General features: G+C 27.1%; 1 protein-coding gene and 1 long non-coding RNA gene across 7 annotated transcripts; one reads left to right on the forward strand and one right to left on the reverse strand.

Moving 5' to 3' along the window:
• Positions 1-1,393: 1,393 nt before the first annotated feature.
• Positions 1,394-6,481, reverse strand: LOC149057692 (uncharacterized). The gene is made up of 2 exons (XR_016191262.1): positions 6,266-6,481; positions 1,394-1,487 (listed from the first exon to the last, which is right to left on the reverse strand). It is a non-coding gene; the product is annotated as an uncharacterized LOC149057692 (long non-coding RNA).
• A 381-nt stretch (positions 6,482-6,862) lies between these two features.
• On the forward strand, positions 6,863-15,726 carry Psi (P-element somatic inhibitor). Of its 6 annotated transcripts, none has more exons than XM_015519668.2 (16): positions 6,863-7,343; positions 9,067-9,169; positions 9,273-9,455; positions 9,535-9,664; positions 9,732-9,852; positions 9,932-10,105; positions 10,174-10,227; positions 11,103-11,189; positions 11,772-11,978; positions 12,066-12,210; positions 12,277-12,434; positions 12,502-12,667; positions 12,834-12,970; positions 13,170-13,421; positions 15,178-15,469; positions 15,605-15,726. In XM_015519668.2, the coding sequence occupies exons 1-15, from the start codon at positions 7,260-7,262 to the stop codon at positions 15,466-15,468; spliced, it is 2,292 nt and encodes a 763-aa protein (XP_015375154.1). In that variant the 5' UTR covers positions 6,863-7,259; the 3' UTR covers position 15,469; positions 15,605-15,726. The 6 variants fall into 6 exon arrangements, with proteins under 6 accessions (XP_015375154.1, XP_015375145.1, XP_015375172.1 ...); XM_015519659.2 differs by having other exon boundaries at positions 15,645-15,726; XM_015519686.2 differs by having other exon boundaries at positions 13,179-13,421; positions 15,645-15,726.
• The last annotated feature ends 5,548 nt before the right edge of the window (positions 15,727-21,274 follow it).

The raw sequence follows: 21,274 nt of genomic DNA on the forward strand, positions 1-21,274 counted from the left end.
ACATAAGAAACTCTTCATAAGTGTCATAAACGTTTAAGGGATCAATATCAACCTGTACTACACTTTGATCAATGAGTAGCACACGGGACACCACTATATTATCTGCTCCAACTCAAGTTATAGGCTTATAGCGGTACCTATATTATGTTTCGATTTAGTGATTAGTTTTTATAAATATAACTAATATGTTTTTCTGAAAATAAAATCTTATTATAATCTAATAAACTAATGGGTAACTGAAATGTATACAGTTCTTTCTTATACAGTTACAGTATGCTATACTATAATTAGGTTCCTAATAAGTTAGGTAGTTGTTCCGAACAACTACAACCTTTTTACGTTTTATGAAAATTTGTTGAATCATATAAATGTACTTATATTATACATAATTTAATATGTTAATCATTAAGAAACGAATAACGATAAATATTACAAATTTAATTTTTAATGAACAGTAAAAATAATTTTTTTTAGTATATGATGCTGTATAAGATCTGCAATAATTTCAATAGATTCGGAATTCAACAATGTATTAATCGAGAAATGTATTAGTTACATATAGTTACATATATATACCTCCAGCGGTTCTAGCGCTGAATTTTCACAAGAAACCTTTTAGTAAACTTAAGAAACAGAAAATGAATATATTATATTCCTTTTTCATATAAACTTTTCAACCTCTGAATAATGTATTTGTAAATATAATGTGGGCAGTATGGGCAGAACATTATGTTTATCGCCATCATACAAAGCACTGTGGTTTATTATTATTATTATTAAGTGTCGGGTTAGCATGCAAAATATCTGGTTATCGGTTTTTCTATGGTTCTAGAATAAAACAAGATTTATATCAATAATTCCTGAATACAATTAACTATAAAACAAATTATTATACGAGATAATAATTTTTAGATTTTATGAATACAATTTGAATTTGTACTAGGTATTATAATATTATATAATTGTATGTATTACATTAACTCAAATACATTTCAAGTTCACGCCTTACATGGGCGCACATTGGGGGAGGGACAAGACCGAGCACTTGCCCTCCCCCTGGAAAATTGATATGGACTTATAATTTAATAGGTATTAACATAATATTGACAAAATTAAATTAAAAAAATTAAAATTTTAACTTTTCGAGTATGAGACAAGTATAAAAATACTCAATGCTATAACTAGGTAACACACAACTCTTATCGTTTTAACGAGTAACGACACGATTTATAGGTACCCACGAAATTATTGATCACCGATAATTTGAGGTGTACCAGTCCATAAACATTCAATAATCAATAACACAGATATTTTATCGGAAACTTAATATTCTGACTTCTAATAAACTTTAATTACGATTAAAAATTAATAGTTAAAAATAAAATACTCATACCTTGTGTACTCCTTACTTTAATTCCCTTATATCATCTCTTTCGCTAAGATTTTTAAATGCAGATAACACAGCATTTTCAATAAGTTAATTCATCCTACAAATATTATAAAAAGCACATCATCAATGATTTCAAAACAATAATTTAACTATTATTAGTGAACAATATGAAATTGGAAATATTTTTGAGAAATCTGATATTTTCTATCAGTAATATTGATTAATAAAAATTTGGTTGAATACAAGTATGATGAAATTTCATTTGATTGTTTATTGGCTCATTGTATAAATATTAACCTGAATTTTTCAAATAATTCACGTATTTTTGTCACTTCTACCAACAACTTGCATAATAGAAAAATCATTCATTGAAAAGAGTAAAAACATGACTTCGATTGACTACAGGTAAGATCGTCTAAAAGTTTAAATGTCTTGTGTATGGCCAACATTAATCATGAAAAAGTGAACTTGAGCAAAAGTGATTCATTCAAGATGTCATTAATATTTTTGGAATAAACCGAAGAAATTTACAATTTTGATTTACAGATACCAAATTAATTATCATACATTTCAACATTTGACTATATTTTTTTAGCGTTTGAATAGTACCTGTTCTTATGAAAATGTATTTTAATTAATTATTGTATAACATGAAAATATTATAATTAATAGCATATTTATATGTACATTTTGAAAATGTATTATATAACAATAAACCTTCATTTAACTTAAATTTGCAAATTTTGTTTTTTTGTCCCCTCCTGAAAAGTTACCCATGACGCTCTATATATAAAGAACTGCATCATCATATAATAGGTATTTAAATTTTAAATTGCAGAACTTTGTAGTACACCTTACAAATGTACAACGTTGGCAACAAGAATCAAGATTGTATATTTATAAGTTATTAATAGTTATTATAAATATTTTAAGTTCTAAGACTTTCATTTTATTTACCTGTGTATTATCATATAATTTAGTAAGAATACTAGAAATAAGGCTATACAAACAGATTTTAAAATATGGAAAATTTAATTTTAGTATTTATATTATGATGAACATTTTGGTGAAATCAGAATTTACCTATCATACTTATTTTAGATTCTGAGCGGAGCGATGAATGTATTGATTTTATCATGATGTGTGTTTTTTTTTTTTGTGTGTCTGTCATCACGTTTTGAGGCAGTAAAAGTGCTTCGATTTTTGACTTCAGTATCTCGTTCGATCAGAAAGTGAATCTAGTTGGTACTTTGAGGGGTCAAAAGTGAACAATTCTTAATACTTTTCTAAATAATCGAGAAAAACAAACTAAAAATTAGGGAGAAAATGGGAAATTTTACGCACAATCAGTTTTCGACAAAATCGATTTTGGTTTTTGATGTAACATTAAAACAAATGACCATAGATACATGAAATTTTCACCGAATGTTTATATAAGTTTATTCTATTCATCATGCAATTTTCAAAAAGATTCTACTTAAGTTGAACTATTCATAGGCATTTGAAATTTTCGATCATTATTAGTTTTTTTTAAATTAATATCGATAAAAATTTATTTTATAGGCAGAAAAGCTTGAAAATTTAATACAATGATCTTAACATATTGTTATAATACCAGTTGAAAAATAAAATAAATTCATAGTCACATTTTTTTTTTTACAAGCATTCAAAGTTTGAATATTGACAAAATACGTAAAAATCACGAAAATTCACAAATTATTTTATGCTAGAAATCTGAAATCTAAGATTTTGAAAATATAATACAAGATTCCTTAAAATTTTTTCAATCTTTATCACAAATAAAAGTTCACCGGAAATTCAAATTAAATTTTTATTAGCATTTAAAATTTAAATTTTTATAACATTGGATTTTCACTTTTAGCGATTTTCTTATTTTGGCGTATAACTCTAAAACAAATGACCGCAGATGCTTAAAATTTTGACTGAATGTTTATATAAGCATTTTCTATATTTGATAACATTTTCAAAATATTTAGATTTGTTTTGAGCTGTTTACTGACATTTTAATTTTTCAACTTTTTTGGTTTTTTTTCTATAAATATCGATAAAAATTTATTTGTTGGGTAGAAAAGCTTGAAAATTTAATACAATAGGCTTCTAACACATTGTAACAATAGCAGTTAAAAAATATTAAAAATACATAGCCAAGATTTTTTTTTATAAGCATTTAAAGTTCAAATTTTTACTAAATACGTAAAAATTACGGCAATGATCAAATTATCTTAGATAGAAATTCTTAAAAGTTTTTCTTTTTAGATCTAAGATTTAAAAATTTAATACAAGACTCCTAACATATTTTTACAATAGCATTTGAAAAATAAAAGAAATACATAGTCAAAATTTTTTTTTATAAGCATTCAAAGTTTGAATTTTGACAACATATTATGTAAAAATCATGAAAATTCACAAATTATTTTATGCTAGAAATTCATAAAAAATTTTCCTTTTATATCTAAGATTGAAAATTTAATACAAGGCTCATAATATATTTTTACAATAGCAGTTAAAAAATATAAAAATACATAGCCAAGATTATTTTTTTATAAGCATTTAAAGTTCAAATTTTGACTAAATACGTAAAATTTACGGCAATGTTCAAATTATCTTAGATAGAAATTCATACAAGGCTACTGACATATTTTTACAATATCAGTTGCAAAATAAAAGAAATGCATAGTCACAATTTTTTTTTATAAGCAATCAAAGTTTGAGTTTTGACAACATATTATGTAAAAATCATGAAAAAGCACATATTATTTTAAGCTAGAAATTCATAAAAAAATTTATTTTTAAATCTAAGATTTTAATATTTAAATATTTAATACAAGATTCCTTACAAGTTTGTCAATCTTTATCACAAATAAAAAGTCCACCGGAAATTCAAATTAAATTTTTATGAGCATTTGAAATTTAAATTTTTACTACATTAGATTTTCACTGGATTTTATATTTAGCGATTTTCTTATTTTGGTGTAACTCTAAAAGTCAAAAATGAATGACCGCAGATACTTGAAATTTTGACTGAATGTTTATATAGGCATTTTCTATATTTGATAAAATTTTCAAAATATTTGAATTTGTTTTGAGTTGTTTACTGACATTTTATTTTTTCAACTTTTTATTTTTTTTTCTATAAATATCGATAAAAATGTATTTGTTCGGTAGAAAAGCTTGAAAATTTAATACAAGGCTTCTAACACATTTTAACAATAGAAGTTGAAAAATAAAATAAATTCATAGTCACGATTTTTTTTACAAGCATTCAAAGTTTGAATTTTGACAGCATGTGTAAAAATCACGAAAATCACTAAAATTCGCAAATTATTTTAAACTAGAAATTCATAAAAAAATTTCTTTTTAAATCTAAGATTTGAAAATTTTTAATAATCTATAATATATTCTAGACAAACCCGTCTTCGCTCAGAATACAATGATATAATATCATTGGATTCAAATTTAATTCCATCCATTACAGACATCCACGACTTACCCGCCTTTTTCATGTTGTTAATAAACCTCGTAAAGTTTAATAATAAAGTTATATTACAAACATTCGCATATTAGAATAAATCAAAATTGATCTTTTGGACTTTTTTTTAAAAGTAATTTAATAAAAACTCCACGAGGAAGGCCGGAGGGCTGAAGAGCTGTTGTAGACAAGGTGAAATTAATTAATTTAAAATTAATCAATTATGAGTTACTTGAATATGCAAATGTTTGAAATAACTGTATAATTAAGTTGTATGCTGTGGCTTATTAACAATAACATAAAAAAGAAGTAGGTATGACAGGTAACTAAATTCTGATTTCACCAAAATGTCTAACATATTAATATCAACATTTAGAAAAATTATTGGTATTTTAATTTCAAAATAAAGATTTTTGATCATAATTTCCATACGAAGTTTGAGCGAACTTCTTCCAAAAGTATTATCAAATTATAGGCATGCAAAAATACAGATTTTGAAAAAAAAAATTTTAAAAATCGTTTGGGAGTCAAAGTGCAATTATGCCAAGAGGAAAAATAATAGCATACCTACCTATAATTTGTATATTTATTGAAAAAAATTCTTATTAAAAGTTTAATTCTGAATAATAAAATATTTATAATACATTTTGAGGTGTGCAAACTATTACTACGTAATATTAATATTCATAATATAATATATTATATATTATGATATAGCATTAAAACAGTTTGGAATTAAATTGGTTTTAAATTCTTAGACTATACATAGCTTGCGAGCGTTTTAACTTTTAAAACGGCTTACATTTTTTAAACCGTTTTAACGCCATCATATAAACATAGTAATTACTAATTTATCAGTTTCTTTCAAAAACCAAAAGCGTAGGTATACGCAATGCAAACACGTCATGTAGTGTTTAGACGAAAAATATCGTTGTCCAAGATGTTATACATTTCTACCCAACGGCGTATTTTCAATAATTTCTGGGGAGGATTAAATAGGTACTTATATTAACATTCAATATATACATATATACAATCTGTGTTGCCAACATTATAATATATTAGACAATAGACATTTACAAGTTATTTGAGATTAAATACAGTACACATACTATTGGGGGATAATAGATTAATATGACTAAAAATATTAATCCAATTAATATATTATTTCCGAAGACATATGTTAACATATGTCTAATAAACATTGTTTATGCTAAGTAATATAATAGTGTAGGACGTGTAGGTACCACAATAGTATGCGCCTTTTAACTATATATAGATATTTTTTCTTCAAAGCGATACTTTGACAATTATAATTTAAAACTTATAAGTAATAAACTAATAACTAATAATATACCTATTTTATTATATTTATTTTATTATACCTATGACTAAGGATGTTGCACCCACACCAACAGCAACCACGAGCTGCCTGCACTGAATCCACCCTGTATACCTATTATACACTATACTGGCGGTGTTATATAGTAGTATAATATATTACAAATTACAAGTATGAACTTATATTTCAATGATATAGAAAATCTGTGTATACTACGAAGGTTCTGCAGCAATATTGTAATTTGTAGCCTGTTGCTAAGTGCTACTTGCACCCTGTAGGAATATTTTGTGTAGTATTAGTAGTATTACCTATACTGCAGAAGTGCAGATATAGATTTTTACGTTTCGAACTAATACTAACTGTGCGCGCGGCGCCACCGTAATCGAGAAAACACACTGCTGTTGATTGTTCCATGGCCGACCGCGCGTTCGTATGTCGAACATCCTTGTCCGACAGTGGTAATCACGTTTTGCTTGGTTTTTCTCTCCCGGCGCTCCCTTCCACCCCCCGCCAACCGTAAACATCCAACGCGGACAGAGCGCAACGCACGCGGCTGTCGGTGAGACAGAGACGAGTAGACGACCACTACACGTATTGTACTGTCGTTTCTCCTGCGCCTGCCCGCCACCCGCCCACCCATTTCGTCGCCGACCGACGCCGTTTGCTGTTCGTACACACATTACACAAGTACTGAAGTACACAACATACGTGCGACCACCGAACGGGCTATTATTACTGCCATAGTATATTATATTATATAAACCACACGGCGGTTTGTTGTTTGCGCGGTCCTAGTGTGTCTCGTTAGCTTAGGTGTACCTGTAACCCAATTCGTCATTTTCGTTTTCGTGCGTTTAAAACAAACAACTCATTTTTTCCTATCACTCTCCCTCGCTCGCCGCACGGCTCATCATCAGCGCATTGCGTACGTTGCTCGCACCACCGACCTACCCTGGACACGCGCGCGCCAACGGCCCAAGCACTACTTCAGCGGGAAGCATCCATTTCGTCAGCGATAATATTCTTCATGTTTCACAATGAGTGATTATTCAGCGGTGAATCCGCCAACGGAAAAGAATCAGAGTCAAGCGTTCGCGGCGGCTTTACAACGCGCTAAAGAGGTACGTTGTTCGCACACCGGTGATGGCGTTGCCCGCCCGTTTCAAAACCGCGCCGGCTAGTCCAAAACGGTCTTCGTCGCGGTCGCGTCTACACACTGATCGTCGACGGCGATTGTTGCACGGTTGTTGTTATTACTATTCCCTGCTAACTCTTTTCTGCGCGCCTCCAAACGTTGGTCTGCACCTGTGCTCACATCGTACGTGGTTGAATTCCACTCGTTGACACAACGCGTGTTTGTCGACCGCGCGTTATGCTTTCCGACCATTCTTTTTCGGAGACACCACCCAACGGACCCGCACGCCCACCCACCATCCGCCAGTTTTCTGGTCTAACGGCAAAGAATGGAAAGAATATTTGTTTTTTTTTTTTTTTTCAAAAAATATGCCCTAGTCTTGGTGCCCCGTCGCCTAAACTTTTAGTCTCGCGTACAACGCTACAATCGCATTTGAACATGACAGCAGACTTCAATTCGTGTTTTGTCGACTATTGTTTTTCATTAATCACTTTCAAAAGTCTGAATTAGTTTCAGTAGTCTAAACCTTTTGTTTTTTTATTTTTATTATATACCTCCAGCAAAGTGTCATAATGTCGTTGGCGCCTTCAGATAATGAAAATGTTGAAAACGTAATGTTTGATTGTTTAATTTTACACTGTGGATAAGGATTCTGCTATTTTAATACAAATTTCAGAGCTTAGTCAATAATAATCTATAGTTGTATTATTTTTAATAAACCATGATAACTAATTGATTAATTTGTTATAAACCATGCACTTTCTTTATATGAACGATGTCATTTTAAGTTATCAATAAAATTATTGGTTCAAAATTATATCAATTAAATATAATATAAAATACTTCAATTTATCTTGCATTATGACCTATAGTGAATGAGGTCATAAGCTTATGGTAAAATTCGATTATTTTCGATTTGGATGGATATTGTTCTCGCCTATTCTATATTTATTGTTATAATTTTGCTAACACAAAATAAGCGACCATCTTAATTGTGCTATAAATGATATACCTATTTACCCGTAATCACTAGGTACCATTATACTTTTTTATTATTTATTTTATTTCAAAACTTCAATAGACCCCCCCCCCCCCTATTTATTGTGCCTATTCTATATTTTAATTTTAAAATAAGTAATAGACTACTAATAAAATTAGTCGAGTGGTTTTGTAAAGTCTGCTCCTACTATAAAAATTGGTAAATTATTGAATTGTGTTTATTTAATATGCATTGTCCACATTTTAAATTGTACCTAATTACTTTCAATGGATAGTTCCATCAAACAATTCATGTTAATAAATACTCTAATTCAAATTAACTTATTATGACTAGTTCCCTACAAACATTTTGTAAAAGAAATCAAATTTTTTTACAAATAAAACATTATTTATGTATGTTTAAAGAATACCTACTTTTGAGATTTTACAATTTAAACTTGTAATAATAATGTTTGATTAGTAAAAATTTGTTATAAATAAATTGGTACTTATCAAGGTACCTATTGTCTATGTTCTATTTTCTCATTGCATAGCCACACCATTTAATTCTTTGGCATTTTACAAAATGTCACAACTTTTTATCATATATTATTTAATATTTCTATTTGATTAATCAGCATTAATTTTAGATATTATCAATCCATTTTAAGTTTATTTCCTAATAATATTTTAATAACTATATAAAAAAAATTTCTTATTTATATATTTAGATAGCAGCTAAAATCCAACCATCTTCCAAACCTAGTTCAACTACAGGATCTATATCACCAGAAACACATAAAAGACCTTCAGAAGATTACAGTAACTCTTCAGGTATTTTATTTATATAAATAAACAATATATTAATATTAAATTAATTGTAAACTTACCTAAAGAATATGTAAGTACTGAATGGTATATTTATTTATATATTTAGAGCCTGACAGAAAAAGGTTAGCAACATCTCCGGTGGCTTTAGCCGCCGCACAAGCAGCAGCCGTGGCCGCCAGAGTGGCAGCAGCAGCAGCAGCCGGTATCCAAGGCATCGGTGGGCCTGGATCACAATTTGGCAACGTTATTAATGAAGAGATAAAAGTACCTGATAAAATGGTTGGACTCAGTAAGTATAAAATATTCATGTTTTTCAGTTATAATCAGTAGCAAATTCAATGTACTATGTGCATTAACCCTTTGCAAAGTTATAGGCCGCGGTGGAGGACAAATTAGTCGACTGCAGGCTGAAACTGGGTGTAAAATTCAAATGGCACCAGATAGTCCTGGCTTATTAGAACGATCATGTACACTTACAGGAAATGCTCAAAGCATAACGTATGTGTTCAGTTATAATTTTTTTTTTTTTTTTAAAACTTACAGATATTCATAAATCCAAATCTAGGTTAGCTAAAGAGCTCATACAAAACATTGTACAGAACAAGGTATCTGTTGAAGGAACGGGTGGTGCAAAAATTGAAGGACTTAATATATCTTCTCCGCCTTCCCAACCAGCTTTTACTCAAGTAGAGAAAATTGAATAATATTTCATTCAAACCTAATAATACAATAAACCTAACTTAAAAATAAATTATTTTATTACAGGCCCAAATAATGATACCAGGAGCTAAGGTAGGACTTATTATTGGAAAAGGAGGCGAAACTATTAAAATGTTACAAGAAAGTTCAGGAGCAAAGATGATAGTTATTCAAGATGGTCCTAATAGTCAAGAAAATGAAAAACCTTTAAGGATATCTGGTGAAACTGCTAAAGTTGAGGTAAATTAATTTTAAAAGTTTACATATAATTTTTTATCAATTAATATATTTCTACTATTTGTTTTTAGCATGCTAAGAAGTTAGTGTATGATATGCTTGGAGGCGGTGATAAAGATGGATCGGTAAATATAATTTTCCATTGTGTATAATTGTCATAAAATTGATTACTTGTTTTTAAAACAACTTACAAATTATATAATAGAAATCTAAAATAAGTTTTTAATAACTAAATAAATATGTATATAAATAATGTAAAACAATCTTTATTTAAAAGCTATGTTATTGTTAATTTTTTGGTTTTATGTTAAATTTAAAATGGGATATTAGTAATATAAATATCATTTTTAAAGAATCTGATATCTATTGTTTCATCGAATATGTTTAATTCCTAATAATTAGTAAATTTTTTGAATAAAAAATGTCTTGTACTATTAACAATAAAAATGTAAATACAAATATATTTTTAAAGATAACAAGAACAAAAAATCGGCTTATATTGCTTATACTCAGGGTTGAGCAAGATACTAAAAAAAGTATCATGATACATGCATTTAGTGTATCAAGATACATTGTGAATGTAAAAAAGATACAAGATACATGATACTTTTATATTTCTAATCGAATTTTATTTACTATTAAACTTAAAACGTCTGTTACGAAATTATCTAATAACGAAAATTTAAATGTCTTGGCACTATTCAGTACACATTTTTACAACAAAAGTATCTTGTTATACGGGTATAAAATGTATCTTGATACATGATACTTGATACTTTAAAATTATGTGTCATGATACAAGATACAATTGTATCTTTAATACTGCCCAACCCTGCTTATACTATATAACTTATACAAAATATATTTGTTTTTTTAGTATCTTAAATTTTTCTTCAAAAGAAAGTTGTAATTTGTTTTATAAAAAAAAAAGGAATCAATAATTATTTTATGATCTTACCAGTGACTTATATAATCATAACTTATTTTTTCATAATTCTAGTCTAATTTTGATCAAAATGGTTCAAACTGGAATGGTTCAAATAGTGGTGATTACAGTATGCATTCTGGTTATGGTGGCAAAGTTGAGGTAATTGTTGTAAAATCTAGATTATTATATTATTACCATGTAATTAGGTATTTTATTATTAGCCTAATTTTCTGTATTAATATTATGCATCTATTTTTATTTATTTAATCACTACAATAAGCAAAATAAATCTTTTAATTGTATACAATTTGAAATTAGTTCTATCTGGTATTAAATCACTTATTTATGATCTAACTACTAGTTTTTCTTTAATATTTAATCAAATAAAATTACATGGCTTTATAAGCCAATGTAAATATAATTATTCAATGATACCTTAATTTTTATGATGGTAATGGACCGTTATATTTAAAATTTGATGAACTTTTAGAAAAGTATGGTATTAAATGGTTTTGACATATTAAATTAAATGTATATACTTTTAACTAGAAAACTATATTCATGGGATATTTATTTAATAATTTACATACATCAATAACTAGTAAATAATTTACTTTTGAGGTAAGAGAGGATGGGGGGTTAGACCTACTAAGAAAATATGCTAGTTTCCCATGTGATATTATTTTTTATTGTTAATACCTATAAAGTGTTAATCAGATATTAATATATTATAATGTTTAGGTTGGTGTACCAAAACAAGTGGTAGGATTAGTTATTGGAAAAGGTGGTGATATGATTAAAAAAATTCAAGCTGATACCGGTGCCAAAGTCCAGTTTATAAACCTCAATGAAGATACACCTGATGATAGAAGATGTTTAATTACTGGTAATCCAGATCAGGTGGCTGAAGCTAAACAAAGAATAGAATCATTAGTTGATAGCGCTTTGGTAAGAACTTAACTTATGCATCTATTAGTTATAACCTTTTGTACATGTTAAATTTTGTGTTGTAACAAAATGATTTTAATTTATTAGAACCGTAGTGGAAATCGACAGAGTGGAGGTGGAGGCGGTAATTTTAATAGAAATCAAAGTTGGGGTAATAGTGGTCAAACACAACCATTAAATGAAACAACCTTTACTGTGCCATCTGCTAAATGTGGGGTTATAATAGGAAAAGGTATATTTTAGATTTAATTATCTATGTCAATTGTTTTCTTAACTTACTGTTCTTTTTTAATTTTAGGTGGTGAAACAATTAAACAAATCAATATGCAAACTGGCGCACATTGTGAAATTGATAGACGGCACAATAATACAGGTTCTGAAAAAACATTTGTTATACGTGGAACAACAGAGCAAATCGAAAATGCTAAACGCATGATTAATGAAAAATTAGGCTTTGTATGTACATTTTTCAATATCTTTATATTAAATAATATATTTGATTTTATTCATATTTTATTATCAGGATCCTAATGGTGGTTCCCAAAACTACAGTAATATGAACCAACAACAGCCACAACCACCTTATGGATCTCAAATGGGTTGGGGTGGACAAGATGGGCAAATGAATGCATATGGTCAAGGTTGGAATCCAAGTATGCAACAACAACCACAACAACCAACTGATCAGAGTAAGCATACTTCACGAATTAAAAATAAAAACTTACATAAATTTAAACAATCAGATTATTCAAAAGAATATTTACAAAAGTGTTTATTTTCGATTTCAGTATATTTATGTAAATCATTTGAATATCTTGATTGATTGTCAAATAATATTTAATTTTGTTAATGCAGGTAATGCAAATCCTATGTCTAATGCTAATGGTGCACAAGGGGGTTCAGATTTCAGTGCTCAATGGATACAGTACTATAGATCTATGGGAATGCACAGAGAAGCTGAATTCATTGAACAACAAGCCAAACAAATGAAGGTATGTACACATTACTTATTGACTGAAATTATATATATATTTTTTGTGATTGCAATTCATCGTCTTCAAATATGTTACTGATTAGTAATGTATTTTTACAATTTACTAACTACTTAAAAGCATCTTATAGAAAGATTGATTTTTATCACTCTGTTGTTACATTCTTTTTATTGGATGAGCCAAGACCTAATTTTTTCAGTTTAATCAGATGAATGGAGGTAGTGCAGTATCAAATCCTGGTAATGTCCAACCTCAGCCTCATGCAATTCCTCCAAATGGAGCTGCAGGAGTTATGCCTGTTGCTGCAATTTCTGCTAATGGTGGTGGAAGCGCTGCTGGAGGCAGTGCTGGAGTAGGGACTCCTGATTACAGTGCACAGTGGATAGAGTATTACAGATCAATTGGAAAAAATAAAGAAGCTGATATGGTTGAACAACAAGTAAAAGCAAGAGTAAGTATAAATAAAATATGTATATTTAGATTTGGGACTTGGTTTTAAGGTAGTAGTTATTTATTATTCTTGGTGTATAAATTTGTTTCAAGAAATTCATGACAAAGCATATTATTTTTATTTTTTTTGGAGGGGGGGGGGTTTATTTGAAAATTTCTATACGTTTTATTATTTAAAAAAAAAAAAAAAAAAAAAAAAAAGCTGGTAAATGGATGTCACTCTGCTGTACAGTAAGTTACAAGTGGGTTACTGTAATGGATGGAATTAAATTTGAATCCAATGATATTATATCATTGTATACGAAAAACGATTCTCAGCAGAAACGGTTTATCTGTCTAGGATATATTATAGATTATTAAAAATTTTCAAATCTTAGCTTTAAAAAGAAAATTTTTTGTGCATTTCTAGCTTAAAATAATTTACAAATTTTCGTGATTTTTACGTATGTTGTTAAAATTAAAATTTGAATGCTTGTAAAAAAAAATTGTGGCTATGTATTTATTTTATTTTTCAACTGCTATTGTAAAAATATATTATGAGCCTTGTATTAAATTCTCAAATCTTAGAATTAAAAAGAAAAACTTTTATGATTTTTTATCTAAGATAATTTGAACATTGTCGTAATTTTTACGCATTAAATCTATATTTGAACTTCAAATGCTAATAAAAAAAAATTGTGCCTATGTATTCTTTTAATTTTTTAATCACTATAAGAATAACTTATGAGGAACTTTTTATTAAATTTTCAAGTATTTTGATTGGGCCAAAAAAAATTTATCGACACTTCAAAAAAAAATTTTCATAAAAATTGAAAATTTCAGTTGTCTATAAATATCTCAAAAAAGGTCAAAATATTTCGATGAATTAAATCATTTAAAGAAAAATCTCCCAATCTCAATTACTGGTAAAACTTTCAAGTATCTACGACTTAAACTTTTTGAATGATAACAAATGTTTAAAATCATTATCGTTACGCTATTTCGTTAAAATTTAAAATTCTAACGCACTTAAATTTTTTCCTATAGTGATGCTTCGAGTTTTCTCTATAGCTACTTGAAGGAAAACTTTGTGTTGCATTTTTAATCCTTTGTTAAAAACACAAAAAAATTTAGGATTTTTCAACTTAAAAATTACTTTCAAATTTTTGCGTTTTCGACAGATTTCGTAAAAATTTGAACTATAAATGCTAATAAAAAAAAAAATGATGCTTATGTTTTCTTATAATTTTTTAATCACCATAAGAATAACTTATGAGGAACTTCGTATTAAATGTTCAAGTTTTTTTGTTCGTCCAAAATTTTTTTACCGACACTTCAAAAAAAAATTCTCATAAAAATCGAAAATTTCAGTAGTCTATAAATAACTCAAAAAAATTTTGAAAATTTAACTATATATATAACACTAACATTAACATTTAGTGAAAATGTCAAGTATTTACAGTGATTAGTTTTTGAATTACAACCATATAAAAAAATCGATTTGTTCGAAAACTCGTTTTGCGTAAAAATTCCCGTTTTTCTGTCACTTTTTTTTTGTTTTTCTCGATTTTTTTTAAAACTGTTGGAAAATGTTTTCTTTTGACCTCTATAATGCACCAAGAATATTCAATTTCCCATCGGAAACCACCCCCAAAGATTGAAATTGAAGCATTATTTTGACTAGTTTGCTGTACACAGACACAAAAAAAAACACATCATTGTAAAATCAATACATTCATCATTTCGTTCAGGATCTAAAATTATAATAATTATTGCAGCAAATGGGTTTGCCAACTCAAACTAATGGTCAACCAAGTGGATCAGAACAATCACCTCAACAGCAGCAGCAACAACCTAATGCTACAAGCCCTCAAACAGGACAACCACAAACATTGAATGATGTTTCAATGTATGGTGCACAGTATGGTATGGCATATGGAGCAAGTGGTTATTATGGAGCACAGAATCCTGGTGCTGCACCTACTGGATATGGTACTTATCCTGCTGCAGGAAATGCTTACGCAGGTTATCAACCAGTTCCACAACAAGATACACCACAGCAACAATGAGGTAAGGGATTAATAAAAGCGAAATATATATATATACTTCTCATGTTTCTAAAATAATAATTGCATTTTTTTAATTTAAAAAAAAGCGAACATCGTTTTTATATACATGAATATTTCGCTTTACATGCCATTTCAGGACATACGTCACAAATATACTATTAACTGTGTTATTGCAGAACGTCCAGATACCAGGGATATCCTCGCTATGGTCAGGTCCATTCATATTAAATCAATAAACAAATAGTTTTGTCTTCTCTACGCATTTTTTTTTCTATTAGTATATTTAATTATGTTTAATTATGTACTATACTTAATTGTAAAGACATTTTGTAGCGCAAAAAAAAAAAAAAATATGAAAAAAAACCATATTGTTTATTTAATAGTTTTGGCGATTGATATAAATATTTAGGTAAAATCGCCTTAATATACCTGAAGCTGGTTATAGCAGTATAATCATGTTATTTTTGATTATTATGGGTAATCATTACTTTTCAATAAAATGTGTTTAAGTTTTTATCTCCAATTAAACACATGCTATTAAATATACATTTTATTACATTGTGAGTTATTTCAAGTAAGAGTGAAATTATGGTAAATTTCAAGTTTGGATTTGTATAGCGTAATATTTCATTAGGTTCACAGCATTGATAAAACATTTTTTTCATTTGACAATTTATCAAATTGGCATTAGGACCTTTCTTATAATCTAGTTAAGTAAAATGTTTTATAATTTAAATATTACTTACCAAGTTTTGTCCAGAATTGTATATTAAATGAATAGGTGATTTTTGTTAATTTGTATTTTCTCTTTGGTTAAAAAATAATAATATGAAAGTTACTTAATTTGTATAAAAATATATATAATATATATTTATTTTTAACATACTTAAACAACGCATGTTTTTAGTTATACTTTTGTTGGTTTGTTAGGTTAGATTTTCAATATTCTTTGTTTTTCTTGCACAAAACTTGGTAAAACTTTCAAAACCACTATAATTTTAATATCTTATATTATAATAAAATTACATATGTTTAACCTAATAATTATTTATCTTAGAGAAAAATACATTTATAAATAATATAACTAAATTTGTCATGTGTGAAATGTTTGTTTAATTTATTTTTACCTTGTTCACAGCATGTGGCACCAACAATTACAAGGTTTGTACTGAGTTAAGGGTTTTTAATCATACCAATGTCCAAACAAATGAAAATCTATTTTATAATTTTACTATCATAAATATTTTTGTGTTATTGTCTTGTGGAAATGTGTTTGATTTTATAAATTTCAGTGGGAAATGTCTGGTGTCTTGAACTGAAGCCTGACATTGGGAAAGGTAATTTTCTAGTAATTTTTCGTTAAAAAAATATACATATTATGATAAAAAAAAAAAACTAACATTATTGAATATATACATTTATTAAATATTATATTTATAAATATGTACACACTCACTTGTATCCACGTTTTATAATAGATGTTTGCTTCCGAAATTTGTTAACATGTCCTTATTAAATAATTATTTATATTTGATATTTTGAAAAATTGTTTCTGACATACTTCTGTTGCTTGTTTCAGATCACGCGACAAATTATACGCGCATTTAAACATATAACTTGCTTTAATAATTTACATGTTGTGCAATTTACTATGTTGTATGTACATATTGTAATATTATTAAAGTGTATTACATTTGATTTAAAAAGTTCCAAATATAATGAAAAAATGAAATATTTTACATTATTTTTATTTTTATGGTACACTAGTGAATAGATTGTAGCTTTTGTTATTAATAGTAACCATTGGACATTGGTATTTGTGTTATTGATGTTTATAAAACATTTTTAGTGATCTTGCCCATAAATATTTATAATTAAATAATAATATTAATAAAAAGTAAGTAGCTTCTTAGCTTAATAGATACTATTTTTTTTTATTTTTAAATCCATTTAAATTCATTCATAGTAGAATATAATTGGTTATTCTGAAAATATGTAAAGTGTAATCTGCTTTTTTTAAATGAATTCAAATATGTATTTTTATATAAGTACTAAACAAAGTGACTTTTTGTGATTACAATATGATAAATGTCAAAAATAGTTTTTCATTATAAAATTGTTTTCCTTATAGTACTTCCAGAAAGCTAATAAAGTAATTATATTGTAAGAGAACTAGGTATAAATAATAAGTCAGATAAATAAATACATTTTACTTAACTTAAAACTCCTTCAAAATATATTCATAGTCATAACTCATAAGTATGTATACCTACACGTAAAATATATCAATTAACTTTATTATTATTAAACGGATTTGTTAGTTGTCTTAAGAGGATGCCACACCCGCATGTGTTGTCTCCGTCGCATAAGTGTGTGGCATTGCAAATTTTACGCTCAGCTGATCAAGTTTATCTCTGTTAGTTTAAAATTGAAGTAAAGAGCCAGATTTTTTTTCCAGGATATCTCATGGGCTTTTTATTATATTTTAATTTTAAAGCGAGATGATTATTTTTAGACATACAGTTTATAATTTTAAAATATTCATAACTCACTTTAAAATTAAACTATAATAAGAAGTCCTAGATTATAATCTTGCCTTTAATTTTTATAATAAGTCAATTCACTCCAAATTTTAAAATAACGGAGATAACCATGATCTGATAAGTGTAAAAATAAAATTATGTTACACAATTGTACAACGGAGACAACACATGCGTGTGAAGCGTCGTCTTAACGTAAAATGTTATTATGGAAATAATGTATAAATGTTAAAAACAATGAACGTTATTGTTTTAATATTTGGTGGTTATTTATGATAAAATCTAGCATTTTCAACTACTGCCATTTTACTTCTCGTGTTTTCCATATATAGTATGCACTGTATACCTATACTTTTTTCAATTATTAAACTCAGCAAACTAATAATATTTAAATGATTTTTAGTAGGATACATGATACATTATTGTTAATTGTTGTAGGTTAGAACCTATATTTTACTATTTTTAAATGTTTATTTTATCAAATCAACCTAAATCGTACAAAGTCAAATACTAGTTAATGTATTATTTTAGCTCTATACACCACATAAATAAAAACTATTATTTTAGGATAGTTGGCTGTAATGATAAATATGTAACATTTATAAAAGGTATTTGAGTTTACACTTTGTGAATATGATCACTATAAAATTGGTTTTTTTTTTATTGATTAAAATCTTGATATGGTTTTATGGAAAACAGGTTTTATACGAGTCGATTAAATTCTAACCTTATATAATATTATATATTCCTAAAAAGATTAAAAAATACTGCCTCATTAACTTATATTATGTGTAAATAGTATACTATTTAAAAACCTAGAATAATAGGTACTTTTCAAAACCAATTCCTTACTTGTATTCTGATTTTATGTCTACATTTATATTTATACAAAATACCTATTACCTATTTTTTTTCAAGCTGCAATTAAACCTATCCTACACTTTTCAATTTTTAACACCAACTGCTACCAATGATTACAATTAAATTTTAATGCCATTTCTTGATGAAATTCCTGTCATACGTGAAATTTGTACTATTCGATATTTATGTTTACTCTTGCATTATTATGAATTATATGTAAAAAGAACATGAATCCTTCCCCCGTTGTTTTATTTTTATGAATTGTGATATTTATGAACAAAGGTAATAAAATTACAAAAACAAAAATTGATTGATCTTTGTTAATTTTTATCTTCTGTATACTATAGTTAAATGTTTTCTTTAATGAAATATTGTACAGTAGTTATTGTGAATATAATTTTAACTATAATAATGAGTGATTTGCTGCATAAATAAGATTTGCTATTTATAAACTGCAATAGTATTTATTTAGTAAATTATTATTATGATAAATACATGTTCAACATACTTACTCTGCACACCAAACCCCATTCCTAATTTAATAAGTTATAATATGACGTAAATTAAAAACGTAAAATATTCTCATAAAAACTGAAATATCGTAAAAATAAATCCACTTGAAAACACATGTACTTATTGTCTTTACCTTTTAGGTTAGGTTGACTCACTCTAATTTTTATACTAAGAAAGCTAAATGTGATCCGATGAGCAAATTTTCTATTTTATGAACTTGTAGGACGGGACAACAAATGCCGATTTTACGTGATCTTAATTATAGTATCTGTCACTATTACAATTTCTCTGAAATAATCAGCTTCTTGTTATATGGACATAATATGGTGAGTATAATACTTGCTTTAACATGATATTTAAAGTTATTATCCGATAAAATGACTTTGGAAACTATTTTTTATATATCCAGTAGAATTAAATAATAAAGATAATAATTAATGTTATTCGTATTTAACCTTACAACAAGTGTGAATTAATTAATTGATTGTTAAATATTAACATTTCGGTTAATTTGGTGACAATTATTATCATTAGTTTTTTATGTAAACATAATATAATCATGCATTTCATTTTTGACATTTATATTTTTGTCAATTACTGTTGGTACTCTAGTATATTATTAAATTATGTAAAGATTTGGTAATATTTTATGATTAATGTACTGCTAGTACTGTTAACTATTTAGTAATGCCTAATATGAGATATGTTTAAAGTGAATCAATCAAACCAACTTACTGTGAAATGTGAATCTATATGATATAATACATTAGTAATTATAACTACTACCATTTTATTGTTTGTATATTGTTCAAATAGGTGTTTACATAATATTCTCATTTATCACATAATACAGGGTGATTTTTTTATCATGAACCACTCATTATTTCAAAAAGTATCGATGTTTTTGAAAATATTTTAATACAAAGTTTCATGTTGTTAAAAAAACAACGTTTTTATTAAAAAAAATTATGTTTTTAATATTTTTTTATCCTTATAATTTTTTTACTTTTTTGAATGGCAACCTAGAGTATTAATTTCATATTCCAAAGCAGAATATTTTGATACGTAAAAATCGAATTTTGGACGATTAGTTTATGAGTTATAAGTAGAGCGCGAATTTCTATGCAATTGCATATTTTTTTTTCCTTTTAATATTTTTGCATTGTTGTCAGTTTGTCCACAAATCATCATAATTTGAAGCAGATGTTTTTTTTTTTTTTTGCATATTTAAAGGTTATTCCATATTTTTGCATATTTTGGCAAAATTCAAAATTTATTGCATATTGAAGCGAAAATTTAAAAAAATGTATAAGATAATATTTTGTCAAGAAGAAAGATTGAAACTAAATTTCATAGTCACTAAATAACAATTTATGTATATATTTATTTAAACCTTTATAAGATAAATAATCGATAACGACGTAAAGTAATTATCGACACTCGGTTACATCGGTTAGGTAGCTCGAAGATCTTTATCAAGACCCGATAATACTAAGTTGCTTTAAATATGCCACAATAACTTTTGTTCGTTTGTTTTCAGTCTTTAAAAATATGTTAACCGATAAACGACAGCTTCACAGAAGAAAAACTTGAAATGCATATGATTATTCATTTTAATAATGAATACAATTTTATAAATAAATTAAGGTTTTCAGAAAATTCCCTTATTTTTTTTTATTAAGTATTTCAATAATTAATTATTATAAGTTTTACTGTAAATTTTAAATAAATAAAAATGTTTGCATATTTTTTACATATTTTCATAATTTTGTCTACATATTTTTTGCATATTTTCATGATTTTAGCTGCATATTATATGGCATAATTCAATACTTATAAGTGCTTAAAAATCCTCACTCTAGTTATAAGTATTTAAAGTTTAGATTGGTAGA

The sequence above is a fragment of the Diuraphis noxia genome, unplaced genomic scaffold (assembly GCF_037042655.1).
Source record: "Diuraphis noxia isolate RWA-SAM2 unplaced genomic scaffold, SU_Dnox_SAM2 contig0003, whole genome shotgun sequence".
NCBI classification, from domain to species: Eukaryota; Metazoa; Arthropoda; class Insecta; order Hemiptera; family Aphididae; genus Diuraphis; species Diuraphis noxia.

Bases quoted from the DNA above. Each gene is read 5' to 3' on its own strand.
- Psi (XM_015519668.2), top strand. From the start codon at position 7,260: ATGAGTGATTATTCAGCGGTGAATCCGCCAACGGAAAAGAATCAGAGT. The intron at 9,665-9,731 runs GTATGTGTTCAG...ATCCAAATCTAG, and splicing joins GGAAATGCTCAAAGCATAAC to GTTAGCTAAAGAGCTCATAC. The intron at 10,228-11,102 runs GTAAATATAATT...TCATAATTCTAG, and splicing joins GCGGTGATAAAGATGGATCG to TCTAATTTTGATCAAAATGG.